Source organism: Lytechinus variegatus, chromosome 11 (genome assembly GCF_018143015.1).
Source record: "Lytechinus variegatus isolate NC3 chromosome 11, Lvar_3.0, whole genome shotgun sequence".
Taxonomy (NCBI): domain Eukaryota; kingdom Metazoa; phylum Echinodermata; class Echinoidea; order Temnopleuroida; family Toxopneustidae; genus Lytechinus; species Lytechinus variegatus.
Window position 1 is genome coordinate 17,764,611 of NC_054750.1, and position 20,456 is coordinate 17,785,066.

The window sequence follows — 20,456 nt, forward strand, 5'->3', positions numbered from 1 at the left end:
CACTGCGCGCAATTGATCGTATTCATCATAAAATTTTGCACGCTTTATCACTAGTGGTTACCGTGACGATTATCCATGCTATTTTCTCACTGCACTCATAAAAAATAGCGCAGACTACTTCAGAAAAAATGAACACGATTTGTTGATGGGGGGTCTCCGCTATTCTGACGCAGGCAATTTGAGGGCAAATTAATGTACACTATTAAAATAAGATGAGAATAGGATCTAAACTACCCAGACCTTGATACACAAGATATGATATCAGGAAGCACTGTCATTTATGATTCATCAGCTTGTTTATCAACTCAAATATTTCCTTTCTACAACAACTCTTAATTTCACAAATTTGTTTCTATAAATATTCGAGGACAGGAAAGCCTACTCCAATACATGTATCAGGTTGGTTTAAACAGAACAGCAAAGATGAGAGGAGGAAATAAACATTGGTAATCTATATAAGGACTATACTTCCTACACTTCTGTTTATTTTTGAGTTAGATTTTATATCATTTGAATGAAATATTTGCAAATGCTATTTAGCAGTTTACAGGAGCCAGTTTGAAATGTGGGACATTTTGCTCATTGCCCTAAAATATTTCTAGATCAAATTAGAGGGAAAGACAACAAAATAACTAAATTTTTGATAAATATGGTAAAAATGATGTTGATTAGGAGCATACATACTGTATATATAGTATGGGCTGGAAATAATCTGTAATGTTCTACAATGGGCCCATTTATTCACACTAGGGCGACTGCTGAATTTTGGGGGCTATTTCGTTACCTGAAGGGCTACATTTTCACAGCTACTGTGCAGTAAATGCAAATATCATTCTGTCCTATGTAGAATCGATTTTCTAAATGTCCTTGAATTTCGCTTGTAGCAGATCATAGGGCAACTCTAAAAATTATTATGCTTTTCACACTGCACTTTTTGTCCTTAACCCCGGGAAATTGGTGGGGCTAAGGGGGGTCTTAGCCCCACCAATTTCCCGGGGTTAAGCTTAGCCCACTTCGTTTTCACACTACATTTTAGCAAAGTGGGCTAGCACGGTAAATAGTACGGTATTCACTGGCCCTGCAAAAAAGCAGGGTTAGCCTGCTTATTGTGGTGCTAGCACCACAATTGCAGTGCTAAGAGATACAGTGTGAAAACGAAACAGGGCTAAGGAAAGTGACGATAAGCATTAGCCAATCACAGAAGTTGAATTTCATGTTAATCACGCTCTGTATGGTAAAATCATCAATATTCATGAGCTGAGGGATAGTCCGGGGTGAAGGCATTAACCCTGGTTGAGCAGATACTATGGGGTTAACAAAGACAGTGTGAATCGAAAAAAAGATAGTATGGGGTTAAGGATAGTCCGGGGTTAAGGATAGTATGGGGTTAAGGAAATGCAGTGTGAAAAGCATAGATGTTGCTCCAGAACAATTCATTTGGGAAATATCAAGGCCAATGTGGGTTGTGATGTGAGTGAGATCACCCATCATCTTGATGTATTTCCTACGCTAAATGACATGTTGCTGATCATCTTTGAAAGTAATGAAACATTACTGATCACCACTGGGGATAGTGCTATCAATCACAAGTCATGAAAATATCTCAAAGCCCTCATCTTTATCTGCCATTCTCCACCCAGGCAATGGATTTCAATATATTTCAGGATATAATCTTTGTCTCTGGCTTTCTAACATTCCATTACAGTACTGCATTTGTAAAATAAGAGCTCAGAGGTTATTTTTAAATATAACTACTAACATTACCTAGAGTGCCCAATACAGTAAAAACGCTGTTTAAGATTTTATACAACACTGCTTACTATACGAACCTTACAGTATTTGTTTAACCGTTTAATCAATCATGTTTAATTTATTGAAGATTAGATATCTAAAATTAAACTTGGGGTGCGTTTATCTGCCACCTTTTTACCCTAGAATCATGATTCAAATCATGATTCTGTAGAATTACGATTGCGTTTTATAGTCGAAATTGAATATAATCATGATTAGAATCACAAACATGAAACATGAAAAAAGGGACATTTGGAAAGACGTTTCTGCAGAATCACGTACGAAAATGTTCGAATAAACAATATCGTGATTATAATCATGATTCTATGACCTCACTGTTGTGTCGGGCTACTTTCGGTTTGACTCTTGCCAAGCTCAAGGCACTGTATATTCTCAATGTATGTTCATGATTATGTACTATTCTTGTCATGTTCAAGTTCTTTGTTGGTCATCGCATCGTCCACTACTTTTCATTTTTTGGTCATGTTTTCAACTCCAAGTTCTAGTAAATGAATTAACTGGACTGACAATGATCTCAGTTGTTGTTGAATATATAGTATCAATATTAAATTGGATTTACGCTGAAATTCACTTCCGAACACCATTTTGGATAAACCAACAAGACGAATAGAAGCATATGGACCCTATGATAGAAGTAAACAAAATGAGGTATAGACTGAATTCTGGAAACAAAAGGTTTTTCGAGAGCCGAAACACGTGCAAAAAACTTCCTCTGTCTAAATGCGCACTAGTGATGCGCACTGGATTGGCCCGAATCTGAGGAGAAACAGCATTGGAATGAAGGTCGTCTGAACGCTGATTCTGTGATATTGTGATTCATGTTTGTGTTTTGAATCATGATTCAAATCATGATTCTGGCTTGAGGTCGAATAAACGCCGCCTTAGTTGCTTCAGATTTAAACACTTGTTTAAACTGTTTAAACAATTACTGTAAGGTTCATATGGTCAACAGCTGTGTACTGCGTATGTGCCAAATTTGAATTCAAACGGCTGTTATCAATGCCAAAGTTCAAAACATTCAACTATGACCAATACACTTTTGTAATATAGGAATGATAGATGCTACTCAATCATTATTTACTTTGCTGACCCTTGACCAGAGTTCTTGTCAGGTTACCAGTACAGATCACACTATCCACCCATCCTAATCTTAAAATTTGACCCACAGGGCCAAAGACATATAATTTGATTAAAGACTGCATTATGCCTATTGCCTTATCTACAGAGCTTCTGTGACTCATAGTATACTGAATATCAACATAAAATGCATTGTCATATAGACAGATAAGAGATGGACCGATTTGAGAATTCAAGGATGACCAACTAGCCACTAGATCCTAAAAGCCAAGCAATATTTGCGATGCAATACTGGCTTGTTTGCAAATTTATTGGACTTTGATTGAATTCTGGGAGGCTTCGGAATTCTAAATCCAGTCTTTCTGGCCGTTCACTTTGTCTAGAGTATTTATTGGTGTCTCTTCCCCCTCCTACCTAATACGGCAAGGGAATTGTTCACTGTTCATACAATAACTTAGGGACTTATAGGACCGAATTCACAAAGGAGGTTTTGAAAACCCACGGTTGAGTCCATGGTTTATGCAAATTTCCTGTACAAATTACGCTTGATTTAGTGCGTACCGGGCGCGTGTATAAATCATGTCTAATGCTGATGCGCGCTTTTGTCACAGTGCGCCAAATTTACGCCTGTTGCCATGGTTATCCACGCTTTTTATTCATGAGTCCACTGTTTGAAGAGTGGACTCATGAATTAAATAGCGTGGATAACCACGGCAACAGGCGTCAATTTGGCGCACCGTGCCATAAGCGCGCATCAGCATTGGACATTTTTAAACATACGCAGTAAAATAAGCATAATTTTTACAGGAAATCTGCATAAATCATGGACTCAACCGTGGGTTTTCAAAACCACCTTTGTGAATTCAGGCCATAGATTTCACAATTTACCACATGAAAAAGAATTTTGGTCTCCTCCCCCAAATCAGAAGATTACATGTATGCATCATTAATCAGAATTTGGGGTAAGCTACCACAATCTACAGATACACTATACAGGATAGAAATATGACATCGTTTTTTTTTTTCAAATATGACAAAAATATGACAAACTTTTTGAATTTTCAATTTCAAATTGACAAATTTTCTATTGAATTCTAGAATACTCTTCTTTTATTTTGGTAATTTGAATGAGTTGTATGTAGCTGTAAATGAAAAAAATTAATCAAATATCAATGAATTTGTGAAATATAACTCTTCAAGTACGTGAAATGTATGTACAACTGGAAGTGGGCTTTAAGCCTATTTCAGTACATGGAACTATGTGAGTGGGAGCCCTTCGGCTTCTACCTTCCAAAGAAACCAATACTTTCAAACCTGACATGATGTAAATTCCTAGCATCACTGGCATCCTAAAAATTCATTTTTGGCATTCTAAAGCAACGAGGTCTCTGGTATTTAGCCTAGTTCTATAAACAGGTTGAATTTTACTGATGTGCAAAGCAGATCAAAACTACACCTTGTGCAAAAAATATAAAAATAGATACAGGAACAAGTTTGGACTTCTGCCTCCAAAACTCCATGAACAAGCGAACATAGAAGAGAGTTAGAAATATGAATAACATCATTTTAAGTAAAGCAATGACCACCAATAAATAAACAATGAATAAAAAAAATCATTAGACAGAAATATGATAGAATGAATATAAATATCATACAAAATCAATGTAAGCTTATATATTATGCACAGTTCTGAATTAAAACCGCAAATCACAGACATGTAGGCAACATTTAATCAGATAGGAAGGCTCATAGGAAAGGAGAAATTTTAATATACAAAAGAATAAAATTTATTTTGATAAGCTTTGAAAAATAGTAAGAAGTCCTGAAAGATAGACATTAGACAATCTTATACCCCTTTCATAAACCTATCCTCCAATTAGCAGCCTAAGAGTAATGCGGATAATTCAATAAAAATTGTGTTCACAAATTCCGAAAATAATCCGCACTATTTTTACGAGCGCCCGTCCTGAAAAAGGCGGATAATCATCATGGTAACCGCACACACATCCACTCCGATGCGGTTGCGTTGGAAAAGGGTGACCTTGTGACCGCACCATGGCAATTATCCGCATTACTTTCGAAATGCGTTCATAAAGTCAAAATCTGGTCCCGATGCTGCTATTATGCGGATAATTGCAGCATCAAAATTATGCGGATAACTATGGTCCTCCTCCGATTTTACAACCAAATTATGGTGCTATTAGCCACATGATCAGGTTTATGAAAGGGGTAATAGATACATGTAATCTGCAAGAACAGACTCACATGTGACACTTTAAACAATTATACATGTACCATGTCTTGGGTGAAAACTAGACACCATTGTGAAAGTCAAGGGTCTGCACCTGCAGACTAAGCTATGGATTTGAACTTTGTTTTTCAAAATTACGACTTGACATATCATTCTTCCTCCTAGTACTGTAAAGTTTGACCAGATCATTTTTATAGGTATGCAGGGCAGGGATGGTGCTACAGGGGGCCAGCCCCCCCCCCCCCATCTGCATTTAACAAATGAGAAAAGGGGGAGGGGAAAGAGAGGAAGAGAGAGAGAAGTATCAAAAAGGGAAGTCTGGGTGAAGGAACTCTATATTATCCTGTTCTTCAATTGAGAAAATGAATGATATCACCTTTAAAGTCATCCCCCCTCCCCCCCTTGACGCCACCCCTGTAGTCGTGGATATCTTTACACGTACTGACCTCACAGATGTTATTGGATTCGTCTGGCCTGACCTCTTATGATATTAAATCTATTTCATAAAATGATATAGATATATCTAAAAGATACTCCTGTGAATTTAGAATTCAATTTCATGGTTATTACAATTTATCATTATGGGGGAAAATGCCAATTGTGATCCATAATTACCGGTAAAAAAAGCCTTGAATAAAATATCTGATGAAAATAATAAGATTAAGACTGTTAGGGTCAAATTACATGTTTTCATTGAAAACTATTCCATTCCACGTATCAGTCAATTTGATATGCCTAATAACTTTTCAACTAAAAATACATTGTAACAAATCTAGATTTTTCTTCTACTGACCCAAATTGGGAAATGGTATGCCAGGGTGACCTGAAAATGCACTTTTAAAGGTCAAGTCCACCTCAGAAAAATGTTGATTTAAATCAATAGAGAAAAATGAGACAAGCACAATGCTCAAAATTTCATCAAAATCGGATGTAAAATAAGAAAGTTATGACATTTCAAAGTTTCGCTTATTTTCAACAAAATAGTTATATGAACGAGCCAGTTACATCTAAATGAGAGAGTCGATGACGTCACTCACTCACTATTTCTTTTGTTTTTTATTGTTTGAATTATACAATATTTCAATTTTTATGAATTTGATGATTAGGACCTCATTGCCTGAAGCACAAAATGTTAAAATAATGGAATTCCACGTGTTCAGGGAGGAATGAAACTTCATTTCACATGACAATGACAAGAAAATTAAAATATTTCATATTTCATATAATAAAATACAAAAGAAATAGTGAGTGATGTCATCAACTCTCTCATTTGGATGTAACTGGCTCGTTCATATAACTATTTTGTTGAAAATAAGCGAAACTTTAAAATGCCATAACTTTCTTATTTTACATCCGATTTTGATGAAATTTTCAGTGTTATGCTTGTTGAATTGTTCTCTTTTTATTCAAATCAAGTTTTTGTTGGGGTGGACTTGTCCTTTAAATCTGTTTCTGAAGAATAATGACAGAGGGGGATCTTTATACATCAGTCTAATGTTGCAGTCACATTTACCCTTTGGCAGCCATACAACGACCAGACAATAAAACAGCTATTTCAACATTTTTAGTAACAGCTACATGTAGGTGGTTTGAATAAAAATGAATAAAACGGATGGTTTCGACTCGCCGTAGGGGTAATGTGACTGCAGCATACATGAAAGTGATGGAAATCGATTTTGATATTAGAGGAACAAGACTGATAGTTCTTTATCTACTGTAGGCCTACATGCAAGTATTTTGATGCAATTGATTTTTATGCTACAGTCTCTAGATGAACTCACCAATGTGAATGCACAAGACAACATGCTTTTCATCATTTCATAGACATCATACTATATTGGTTTATTTAAGCTACAAAACAAGGAAGAAGATAAGATAAACATATAATCCTATCAACTACTAAAAGGGGGAAATACAAGTATTGTGTGGGCAGCTAGATGTCCAACTTAATTAAATTAATACCAACTGTTCTTATTACTTTTATCAGGGACATATCCCTGCTTGTATTGAACTACTTGTTGTCATATTGCATCTTCAAGTATGTTTCGTAATATAGATTCACAACCTAACTTTAATTTCATATCAAGTAGGTACTCCTTTTAATATAGTTATGAGTTTTCTTTGATAGACTGTTTCCTTTTTTTTAATATCGCATCATTTATTTTTTTTTAATTATTACCAAGGTTATCTACAGCATCCGGAAGCTCTTTAGGGCAAGAAGGATGCCTACAGTTTGATTGAGTGAGTAGTTTAATGCCCCTATGATACTAAACTGAGAAAAGATTGTGTCAAGAGATTGTTGAGACGAGGAATTAAACGCAAAGTAGAATAGTCAATTGACATGGGAATGAATGAAAAGTAAAATCCTTGGGGTGTGTTCACACACAACTTTCATAATTGTTCGCAACATGGAACTTGAGTCCATTGATACTAAATTGTGTGTATATTCAAAAATACTGATCTCACTTCTAAAATAAATGTGAATCTGTTCAAATCTGAGCTGTTTCATCAGGTTGGGGCACTAATTACAAAATGTCCATAATAGTTGTAATTTCTCAATATAGAGTGATTCAGATGTGTCAATATGAGGAAGGTCTACTACCTTTAAATGTATGAATTTGAAATATTTATAGATTTGTTGCAGTTCAAATTATTACATGGACATTACATCATTGGTAGTCAACCCTCAGGTCTGAAATTGCAATACATTTTCATATTTGAAAATTGGGACACCAATTTCTTGTTGGTGAAGTGATTTATGGCATATATACATGTATTTTCCAGTTTTTAATATGACTCATTTTTTTAAGTTCTGCCCCAATCCAGGAATGACCCATCTGTGTTAACCAATATAATGTTTTCAAAACATTCATTTAAGGATGTATGAACACACCATATAAGACCCACTCCAGGAAGTTTATATTCCAACACAAGCAGACTGTGATAGTAAATGCAAATAAGATTGCATGGGACTGTGTGATAGCACATTGTTACAGAGAGGATTGTAATCTACTGGTAATTCAGAATAGAAGGAACAATTACAACCTTGGACACACATTTGAAATATATAGGCTTTTATTCCATAATAGAAAATGTTTATACAAATTAAAGTAAAAATATTGTAAAAGAGATTGCTTGGGGTCAAAATCTTCAGAAGAATTTTGACAGCAAGCTCCAATGCTATGGGAAATTGAGAAATTTTCTTTTAAATTGTTACGTGAATTTCCAGTCTAATCATTCATTCATCCATGCATTAATGCATTCATCCATACATCATTCACCATCCACAGAGGTGCCAATTTTTGGAAATTTTCATCAGAGAGGATTTAAAACTGACATCAAATTGTGTGTGTGAAGCTCAGTGGAGAGCGCTTGACCCTTGTGGCCGGGTCCAGGGCCTGCCCTAGGGTGCCTTCAAACTCTTGATTGCGAGATGCTCTTTAATCTCAGCCTTAATTTGCAAAAGTGGACATGTTTAAGAAATAAAGTAGTTCCCACTATTTTAGCAAAAATATAACTAAAATGTTTTCATGCACTTTTTACATAATTTCCAGGGAGAATTTAGGCGGAGATAGTTGGAAGAGAATTATTATATTGGATGGTTAGCATCTCTGCATCCATCCAGCTATTTGTTTACATCCATGATACATGATCCATCCATTCATTCATGTATTTGATGCTTTACCAAAAGAAACAACATTCCACGTAGGTTTCAACTGGAATCTCTATATAAAAAGAAGGGAAAAGTCTGAAGAAAAAAATAGTTTTGAGAAGGAAGAAAGGGGGGGGGGAGAGACAAACTGACAAGAAAGAGAGAGATGAGAGGAAACAGGTAAATCACCACACACAACTTCCCTCCCTAATGATGCATGTCCAATTTCACACCAACGCCAAGGACACAGACAAAATCTATTTTCCATTTCTTGTGATTGTTTTGATTTTTCCCATTATAACCACAACCTGTAATATGCACATCACCTGTCAAAATTTGTATACATCATTTGTTGTCATCTAGGTTTTATTTTTGTAAGGTAATTTAAAATGTATATTATTAAGGCAAAATTGTAACCTTGAATGCCGTTGACTCAACTCAAAGTTCAAATACTGTATTCATTTTTTTTTACTCTGTTCCACACAAATTATTGTTTATATCCATAAAATTACATCCATTGGAAGGAACCTGTTGCAATAATTGTAGTAAACACTGCTCAGTCAGTGACCAGTAGAGAAGAACCAATTGTCTAGAACACAGAATTTAGTTTCCTTTTATAAGAGAATTAGCTATTGGAACTTATAAGCCTGAAACCTGTCCGTAATGACCAACTCATCATAACGGCTGTTTTTTTTTCTTGTTAGCAAATAGTTGATCTTTGTTTAACAGTTTCACTGTATTCATTATTCATGCATACTGTAGGCCCTACAATATTGCAGGATTGACATGAAACATTGAGAACAAGATCCGGCCCCTGAACAGTGTTTTTTAAACATAAACTATAAAGGTACAGAGACTTTAATACCCTTTTCATAAACCCATCCTCCAATTAGCCGCCTAAGAGTAATGCGGATAATTCAATAAAAATTGCGTTAATAAACTCCGAAAATAATCCGCACTATTTTTACGAGCGCCCATCCTGAAAAAAGCGGATAATCGTCATGACAACTGGACACGCCCCCTCCGATGTGGTGGTGTTGGAAAAGGGTGACCTTGTGACCGCACAATGGCAACTATCCCTATTATTTGGAAATGCGTTCATAAAGTCAAAATCTGGTCCCGATGCTGCTATTATGCGGATAATAGCAGCATCAAAATAATGCGGATAACTCTGGTCCTCCTCCGATATTACGACCAAATTATGCTGCTATTAGCCGCATAATTGGGTTTATGAAAGGGGTATAAGATACATGTAAAGTACATGGATATTCATTTCATGAATGAAAGGGGGCCATGCCCTGTAGGTATTAACACATATCATACAGGCAGAATGAACTATAAAACCTCCACATAATACCTGGGACGAGGGAGTCTCCCTCTCATGTACCTGATAATACATATATTTGTGAAGGGAGAAGACTACAACACCGTTTTCATCATACTTTCTAAAACTGGTTTACTGGATGGAAGTTCGCTTCGCTAGCATTCCCATTTTGATCACCTGACAGTGGTTTTTAAAACCACTCCAAGTAAAAACTTTAAAACTACATCGCGAGGTGGTTTTCTGAACTAGTTTTGAAGATCACTTAGAAGACCGCTTTGACCGTTCTCATGAAATATTAAACCGGTTTCCACTGGACTAGTCTCCAATAAACTAGTTTTAGGACGGTAGTGAGAACGGTGTCTACAATGTCATTTTTCCACGTTTATTACACAAACTTTACATGGGAATTCCCCAGTTTCTTCAATCAATGACATCATCAGACATTTTCTTGCTCTTCAAGGCCTTAAAAGTTGAGACTTGATACTTGATCTTTTGTGAGGTGATACAGGTCCTGCGGAAAGATTGTTGACTTATGCAACACTTGTTTCTTTTTTTAAAGGAAGGGGATTCCCATATACATGTACAAAGGTTTTGAAAGGTCCTGTTAACAATGTATGGTTAATTTCCTCTTTTCATGAAATCTTCACCATTTCCATGATGTGATAAGACAAAACCAAAAAAACAATATTTAAATAAGTTTGGCTTTGTTTTGTAGCTATTTTGGAGAGGGAATAATAAATTCAAATATTTTCATTACATTACAGGACAATATCTGAAGAATCAAGTGAGACTGATAAAGACTGTAAAATTTTGAGTTTAATAAAAATTAATTTAAGATCAAGAGGCTAGTTAAATTGGATGATCAGAATATTAATTTTTTTTTTTCATTTTTCATTGGTTTTAGCCTCTTGTGACACAATGCGAAAACTGGTATTAATATTGCATAATGACCAAATTTTACTGCATAGCAAATGAATGCTGAGCAGACATACAATCTTGTATGAATTTTACACTCAACATGATACATAAAGATTTTTTAAAAATCCTAAGAAACAAAATGGTATAATCATTCTTTTTCTTTCCTCAGTCATTGTGGATTGTCATGAATGATCCAAACAGCTGCTTCCCAAGTTTATCAATCCCCAAACTTCTGATTAAAAAAAAAACAGGATGATCAGATTTCAAAATGATAGGAGGCAGTCAAAGGAAATAATGCTTTACATGTATATTCTTCCCAAATAATGGGGGGGGGGATATTTTCAGGCCAGATCAGAATATCTGCTGGTTGAAAAACACCACAGATATAAGGGAAGGAAATTAGGGGGTTAATTGGAGGATGGGTTTATGAAAGGGGTATGCACAAATGCACAAATGTTTATCACACATACTGTACACAAATATCACATAGTAAAGGCACCTGACTATATGGTATTAAAGAGGATGAAGTTATATCGTTTTTTTTTAATGTCAGACTGGTCCCAAATCATAATTAAAAATGTGTATATTAAACCATCAAGCCCTATGTCAGAGTCATCTCAAGCAAGGGTCTCTGGGAAAACATTATGGCACGTATTCTGAAGTTGGGTTTAACTTAAACTCAGGTTTAAAGTTGTGGTTTAAGTATGGACAGCCAATTGTTACATAATCACTAACAGTAGAGATATCACACTTTCAGCTCATTCGGCTCTCAAATCATTCATAATTGTGTAGGAAGTATAAATAGTTGATTGTTTTCACCATTGATGAATCAGGAAAGAGCACAGTAAACAAAAGAAACATACAACTTAATAAAAAATGTGATACTTTTGGCTTCCCATACTTAAACCTCAACTTTAAACCTGAGTTTAAGTTAAACCCAACTTCAGAATACGGGCCAATGAAATCAGATTGTGTTTACAATGTTTTCATGTACTACATTGGCAGCAATGATGTATATTTCAATGTGATCAAGTTTACAGTGCAATACATTTATGAAAAATTTGGTAAAGATGAATAATATTTTATTTGGAAAAAAAATCATAGACTAATACAGGGATCACTGCCAAACACCATTACCACTGGAATTTCATACACCATGAAGTTATATATTTTTCAAATTTCCTCCCTCATAAAATGATCAATGCACTTGCATTGATAATTATAAAATGGCAAACATAATAGCGAGGAGGATGGTTGCTTTATACCCCCCCCCCCCACAACACACACACATGCACACAAAGGACCTCTGATGCAGTCTAATACATGTAGTGTCCATAAAGATACATTCATACAGCTAGAAACAATGACAAACGATATATGAGGTGTGAAAGACCCCTGTACAAAACATTGTACAATTTGCAATGAGTAGGTGCAGACAAGACAAGTCGTTGGGTGAGATGTGTCAAGTACACAGAGAGATACATGTAGCTGTTCATATAGCTTACAGGCAAGCTTACAGCAGGGATTCGATTTTAAGGCGCGCGAGAGCGATCGCGCGCTACATGCGCGCCTTAATCCATTTTTGGTAGCGCGATTAATAGCGCGCCTCGCGATCGTTGACCTGCGCGGAAATGCCTAAAGTCGCCCTCGAAATCACCCAAAATCATGCTTATTGCCGAGTGAATAACAACTCAATATGCTCAGCTCCGCTTACCATTTAAAAATCATCCAAAATCCAACACTCAAAGTCATGAATAATCCTTAAAAATAGCGAGTAGCGCAGTTTCAAATTCCGACGTTGCGTTATTTTTTCTGTACCACGTATTTCCATACACATGGTACCAAGTACGGAAAAAAAAAATCAATGCAACGGTCGGGAAACAGTTGCATGTATAGGGGATGACTACTACCGTTTGCAATTTCGAATGCACATGTTTCCCCTAGAGATATCACGATTCTGTGATTAAATAATTCAAATTACACAGGAAATAAATCCCTGAGACTTGTAACCTAGCATTGGTGAGTTGTCATTCGGCTTTGCTTTTCAAAACGGCTTATTAACTTCCAAAATAAGTTACCTTATTTATTAATTATAACTAAAAAATCATTTATTTTCTTTTTCTAGGGGATGAGGTATTATATCAAACAATAAATCATCAAACAAAGCTCCATCTATTTTACAAGGCTGGCGGCAGGCTCACGCATTGGCGCTTTTACTAGCTAGCCAGTTAGAGCTCTGTCTCTGCCAGAGCTCTGGGGGACAATTCACTCAGTAAAGGCCTCAATGATGGTGATTTTCTGTTTCAGAGTTTACATTTCATGAATATTATTCAAAACTGCCAATAAAGTTTGATGATTTCTTCATTGTCATGTATATTTAAGTTCTTAATGAATACATTCTCACCGAATTTAGACTCCCCAATAGAGAAATGAAATTTTCATGGAGATCTGCGTTTTCAAAGAACTTCAGGAAAGTTAGGGTATGTGGGCCTTTATTACATGTACATGGCTGAGTACAGGGTATTGTACTGGAATAGATGGAGTAGAAATTAGATATTGAATTCATTTATATCCAAGTCCAACTCACAGTCACACACACACGCACTCACCCACACACACCCACATCCACCCACACACACCCACATCCAAGATTCTAAGCATGAAAAATAACTTTAAAAATCATACAATATTGAACAAAAAGTAATAATTCATTAATAAGTGAACAGGTATATCCAAGTCCAACTCACAGTCACACACACACGCACTCACCCACACACACCCACATCCACCCACATCCAAGATTCTAAGCATGAAAAATAACTTTAAAAATCATACAATATTGAACAAAAAGTAATAATTCATTAATAAGTGAACAGGTATTCCTCAAAATACAAAAAAGTAGCATTTAAAAAGAGCCCCCGAAATGCAAAAAGTAGCCCCCGAAATTTGACAAAAAATTTAAAATGGAGCCCCTGAAAAAAAAATTGTTAGTGACTTAACTTTAAGCCAAAGTCAAAACCTAGCTCAAACAGGTTTTGATAACACACAATCTAAGATTTACAAAACATTGTAAAACGATTACAAATACTTCCTTTGGTTGTTGATTGTAACTTTATAGTACATACATTTCCTCCATCTGTTTTGTTAATTGGACAAAAAGCTCCCCTTGTATGTTGAAGAGCTTTTTGCAGTGCTCCTCTACCGCTCTCCTTAAAAGATCTAGGAGAGCTATTTATTGCTCCCCTCATAATTATAAAACTGAGTCCCTGCTTAGAGACTGTGATGACATACACTACATGTACATAGTAAATGTACAGTGGTCTGAAATTTCAGACTACAGTAGTACAAGATGTGAATGGGGATTGGGTACTTTTCATAGCTTCACAAAGCAATCTGGAACTTCTCAAGACCAAGATGGTTAATGTGCAGTCTAAAAATTTCAGACTATACATAAGATCTTATTGACACTATTACACTGGTGCCCTTTTTTCTTCTTAAAAACATATGGTAACAGTCTGAATAGAAAAGGCTGAAGAGATGAAACTAGAACTTGCTACTGCTAGAGTCTTGCAGTAGCAAGGTAGACCATGGACCTACTAGCATGGTTAGACCAAGACCTCTCCCAAGTCCAAGACCATGAAATTGATCAAGTTTAAATCAGAGTCTGCGACCGTAGACTAGGATGGGGAAGCTTGCACAAGTGATACTGTCCAGTATAATCTCATTAACATCATCATCATGCCGCTTCAACTTTATTCATAATTCATATTATAACTAACACCTAAGAAGGTGGATCCAATTACAAGCTACCGTGCACTACCATGCCTGTACTCATCAGCCCAAGTTTTCATAGTACTGGGTTCTTCAAATTATTTTTGATCAGGGCCCCATCTTACTAAGAGTTACGATCAACCCAATCAGTCGTAATTCCATGGAAATCCATCAGTGTCATAATTTTTTCTGCAGGAAATTTGCAAAATGTCATTTGCAAACAAAGGACAACACACCAAATTGTCAAGGAATCAATTAATTTAGGGATATACATTCATATCTCAATTTTTTCTTAACAAACATGCATTTTAAAAGTTGAATTTGCTGGCTTTCCATAGTTGCAATTGATCGGATCAATCGCAACTCTTTGTAAGATGGGCCCCTGTTAATCTATAGGCCTACAAATGAAATTATGCTCAAGATAATTATTCATGGTTTATTTATTCCAAAAACAATACACATTTGGCAGCCAATGGCTAAAAAAAATATGTGTTTACAAATGGTTCACATATATATATATAAATGTATATATACATATAAAAAGATACACATTTAAAATGATACATGTATTAGACTTCGTAGACTTAAAATTGTTGATATGATGACAATGTTGGGTCTGTTGAAAGTAGTAAAAAATTCTAATGAAGATATATTCATTTGCACAAACTAGACCATACTATTAGGTTGTGTTGTGTATTTTCTCAGAGGAGCATTTTATGAAAGGACTAGATGTTTTATCAAACAGTTACCACAGTAATAGTCACACACACGTCAATCAAACTCATCCAATCAAAATCCAAGGAAAGTTTTCAGATGTGACAACTTGAAATGTGGATTTGTGGATTTGAAATGTGGATTTGATTTGTGGCAGGCTTTGTGGATTTGAAATGTCCAGGCTACAACTCCCACTATTTTTTGTTGTTCTTATGCAAAAATTAACAGGCTTTAGTTTAGGCAAGTCATCCAGCAAATCCACAGACAAAACATTACTAAAGGTTTGGCTCACGAAACTTCATTCATGACACCAGAACAAAGAATGTTATCCCAAACATAAAGCATAGATAGAAAGTGCCAAGGCCTATGGAAACATTCTATGCTTCAAGCAGAATTACATCCACTCACAAAAATGGAGATGGTTTTCTTAAATCTTAAACATTGTCTCAAGGAAGGCTAATTTTGAGTCAGGCTGATGAAGACCTGGCTACTCAGCAGTTCAGCACAACACCACTTCATTACCGGATATCACATAGGAGGTCGGTTCTATCTAGGCCAACTTGGCCAAGCCAAGCGGAGAGGCGATCGACTGATTGGTATGCAAGCTTCCTCATGAAAATTCATAAATGCCTTCAAGAGTACAGAGAATCTGGAAAGAAGTGCAGCGTCTTATCATGCAAGAAAAGGGGGTATCAGGACCATTTACAGCAGTATCTTCCAACAATTGCTTCATGTTTTGGAAGCAAGTAACATCATTAAGATTACTTTGTGTGAAATAATGACATCATCATACACAATGTCCATCAAATATGTTATATAAAAAGTATAAAGTAAAGTAAATATCATCTGCAAAGAGTACCTGGAGGCCATTTCATAAAGCTGTTCGTAAATTAAGAGTGATTTTAAGAACGATTGGTGATCCTTTCTTATGCGTCTTGGGCTGATAACACCCTGCATCTGAACCGGCAATGCAATTGCACATTATTTGCCGCAAAAAAGTGACTTCGCAACGTTCCTCAGTAAAGAGTTTGGCTTGTCGAAATAAAGTGCTAAGTATTTACAGCATTAATTGATCAAGTAAAGTAAAATTTTTACGACACCCTGCATGCCATCCCAGGAATATCAAATCTGAAGGAGGTGAGCTGTTTTATAATCATCATTCAAATTTCTGTCAATATGATCAGAAACGAGAGGCATAATACGAGCGTGTCAAGTCCCTCACAATCACACTCCTCAGGGTCTCTTTCGAGAACATCATTCTAGATCATAACCAAAGAAAACATTCTCTTGGCGGAAGATGCTGTTCACTCTACCATGAGCAACCTGCCTCCTGACTGAGATGTGCTTCTTTCCCCCTCTCTTTATTACGGAAGATAACAACCCAATATTCTCTTAGCGAGGAAGATGTTCACTCAACCATGGGCAAACTGCCTCCTGACTCACAAGCCTCAACGGATCATCTCTTGTTCCTCCATCTCCATCTCTCTCTCTCATTCTCTCTCTACCTCTCTAAAATATACCCGTCTATATCTCTTTCTCTATTAAACCTCCATAGATTTATTTCTCTTTCTTAGATCCTCTGGGTTTTCTGAACAAGGAACTACATCTACATGTAGATCATAGCAAAAGAAAATATTCTCTTAAAGGACAAGTCCACTCCAAAAAAAATTTTATTTGAATAAAAAGAGAAAAATCTGAAAGGCATTTCATGAAAATTTCATCAAAATCGGATGTAAAATGAAAAAGTTATGACATTTCAAATTTTCGCTTAATTTCACAAAACAGTTATATGCACATCCTGGTCAGTATGCAAATGAGGAAACTGATGACATCATTCACTCACTATTTCTTTTGTATTTTATTATGTGAAATATGAAATATTCTAATTTTCTCCTCATTGTCAAGTGAAACTACAATTCATTCCTCCCTGAACATGTGGAATTAGCATTGTGTAATACTATATGGTTCAGTCAAGTTGGTCCTTATTGTCGATCTGTAAAAGATGAAATATTGAATAATTCAAACAATAAAAAACAAAAGAAATAGTGAGAGACATCATCAACTGTCTCATTTGCATATCACTGTTTTGTGAAAAATAAGCAAAACTTTAAAATGTCATAACTTTCTTATTTTACGTCCGATTTTGATGAAATTTTCAGCATTATGCTAGTTTGATTTTTCTCATTTTTCTGGGGTGGACTTGACCTTTAATAGCGGAGGATACTGTTCACTCCTCCATGGTCAAGCTGCCTCCTGCTAACACACCTTAACACTTCACTTCTTCCTCACCTCCATCTCTTTCTCTCTCTCTCTCTTCAACCTTCCTCCTTCCCTCTCTTCCTCCACCTTGCACTCCTTCTGTATCTATTTCTGTGTATTCACTTCAATGAATTTCACTTCCATTCTTTATCTAATCTCTACCATGTAGATCTATATATTCTGCTTTCTTACCTCTAGCAGTGGATGCAAAGTGCCCTCATGGATGCACAGCCCCATGAACCTGAAAAATAACAAAAAACATACTTTATTAAAAGAATATTCAAAGATATAGACAAAAAGGAGGAAGTAGTGGAAGAAAATGGAGCATTGTTGCCCCATGGATTAGTCTCCGGAATTTGAAACAGAGGGTCATGGGTTCAAATCCCAACCATGGCTTAATTTCATTCTGAAAGAAATTATCCACATTGTGCTGCATTCAACCCAGGTGAGGTGAATGGGTACCTGGCAGGAATGAATTCCTCGACATGCTTTTTTTGTGCTCTAAGGCCTCTGGGCTAAAGCCAGGGTAATGATATCCAAGTCCTTTGAAAGTACATACATGTAGAGGACTCATATCATGATGTGACATCCGCTATACCATACAAGAACAGTTTATCGTTAGAAGTATTATTAGAAGTAGTACACATGACTATAGAAGCAGTAGAAGTAGTAGTAATAGTAGAAGTAGAAGTAGTAGTAGCAGCAGAAAGTGGTATTAGTAGCAGCAGTAGTAGTAGTAGCAGCAGCTGCAGCAGTAGTAGTAGCAGCAGCTGCAGCAGTAGCAGTAGTAGAATACTCTACATTATCTGGCCAAGTCAAATTATGTCTACATGGCGAGATATGTTATCTTGCCTAGCAAACTTAATGTATAAAAGTGTTAGATAATGGTGACGTATTTTATCATTATAACATATCAAGTCAACGTGATGAGAATAACATATCATGCCATGATAACGTTTAACTTTCTATAAGACATCTCGGCAAGATAACATATCTCAACATGACGGGCATAGTATTGCTATCAGGTCCACATGGCAAGATAAAATATCTCATCAAGTAAAATGCCACTTTAAAGCTTCCGCATCACTCTCGCAATTTCATAAGATGACAATTCCAAATTCTGTTGTTGATGCAATTTACAACCATACACTACAGATCAATATGGTATCTGGAGCAAGGCAGTAGTAAAGTGCACACCAGGGTCCTTATATTGGCATACAGGAGTACACTGGGGACAAAAGCCTCACTAGCACTATACTGGTGATAGAATTTTGATGAAAGTTGGAGATCAGAGCAATTTTTCATCGCTTAGAGATCTGTTTACATTTATTACTTCTTCTTTGAGCACTGCAAGATGCAATAGGCAGAGAGCATGTGCGTCACAATGTAATTTGCCTGGTTCTTCCGTTATCTACAGATGAATGACCGGTTGACAAATGGTCTTTCCGCACTGTGATATTTTTTGTTTGCAGGGTTGAAATGGAAGACAAGAAAAGCAACAGAACCTCTGACAATCCTGAGACAATTGGTATAATTTGAAGCTTGGTGTTTGCCTATTCATGTTGGTATTGGGTCAACTTTAATATCGGCACAGCATCAACCTTAGAGATAAATGAAAGTAGAACTTTGCAGTAAACATTGATTTCACGAGAAAGTCTGTAAAACCAGGCTTAATTGTCAGAATATCATCAGGATCTAGATCTGGTACCGTTACATAAACTGAACTTTGTGAAATCTCGAAATCTTCGCTGAAAAATGTTCACACTGAAGATCACCAACACTGATAGGTACATGTGGGACAGTGTATTATTATTGCTGGAATAAAGACCCGACGGAAGTGACCGAATCTGCGCTTATTTTGCTTATTTCTCAGCAATTACACAATTTCTTCCAGAATCCTCTGGCACATATTTTTTATTCATACAAACAGACACTTGGGTGGTCATTATATTAGATTCTGTCAAAAGTCATTTTGAGATCGTTACCAAAACTGGAATTTATCTTAAGATGATGCTGCTCCTTGCCTGGGACACAGCTCACAGGGTGTTATTTCAAACTTAATTTTGATCATTTTGTAAACTTTACATGTACATGAGGTGTTAAAGCTAGGGACAGCAATTTTATTTACACTTCTTACACCAATACCAACAGCAACACCAACAATGACCACTAGTATCCCATAATTAGTAACCATCTGGAATAAAATTATTGGAAATGGTTTTTTGACTGATTTGGGTAGGTATGGGTGTCAACATTTACCAAAAAAAAGTTAGGAAGAATACGGGCTGGGGAAAGTGCTTTTTTTCAAGGTCAAAGGTCAATGACCTTTTTAAATATACTGTATCATGGTATCTCCCAGATAAAATACTACAAGTTGGTGATCATGGTGTCAAAATGCACAGATTCTTACAAGAAGATCAAATAAAATCAAATTAAGTACCTACAATGCTCATTCACCGATGAAATTCAAGGTCAAAGCCTTTCAAAGGTCAATGACCTTTTTTACACTATATACCATATACGGTATAGTTGTATCTCTGAGATGAAAAGGCACAGGTTGGTGATCTTGGTGTCAAAATCCAGAGGTTCTTACAGGAAGATCAAATAAAATAAAATTAAGTCCCCAGAATGCACATTAACCAAAAACATTCAAGGTCAAAGCCTTTCAAAGGTCATCG

The 20,456-nt window shown here is 36.1% G+C and overlaps 1 protein-coding gene across 1 annotated transcript in view; it reads right to left on the reverse strand.

Moving 5' to 3' along the window:
• The window catches only part of LOC121423459 (dual specificity testis-specific protein kinase 2-like), a 77,052-nt gene that overhangs the window by 26,160 nt on the left and 30,436 nt on the right, over positions 1-20,456 (reverse strand). Inside the window, exon 4 of the mRNA XM_041618800.1 lies at positions 17,971-18,019. Within this exon, the coding sequence (XP_041474734.1) occupies positions 17,971-18,019 (49 nt within the window). The remainder of the gene's footprint in view (positions 1-17,970; positions 18,020-20,456) is intronic.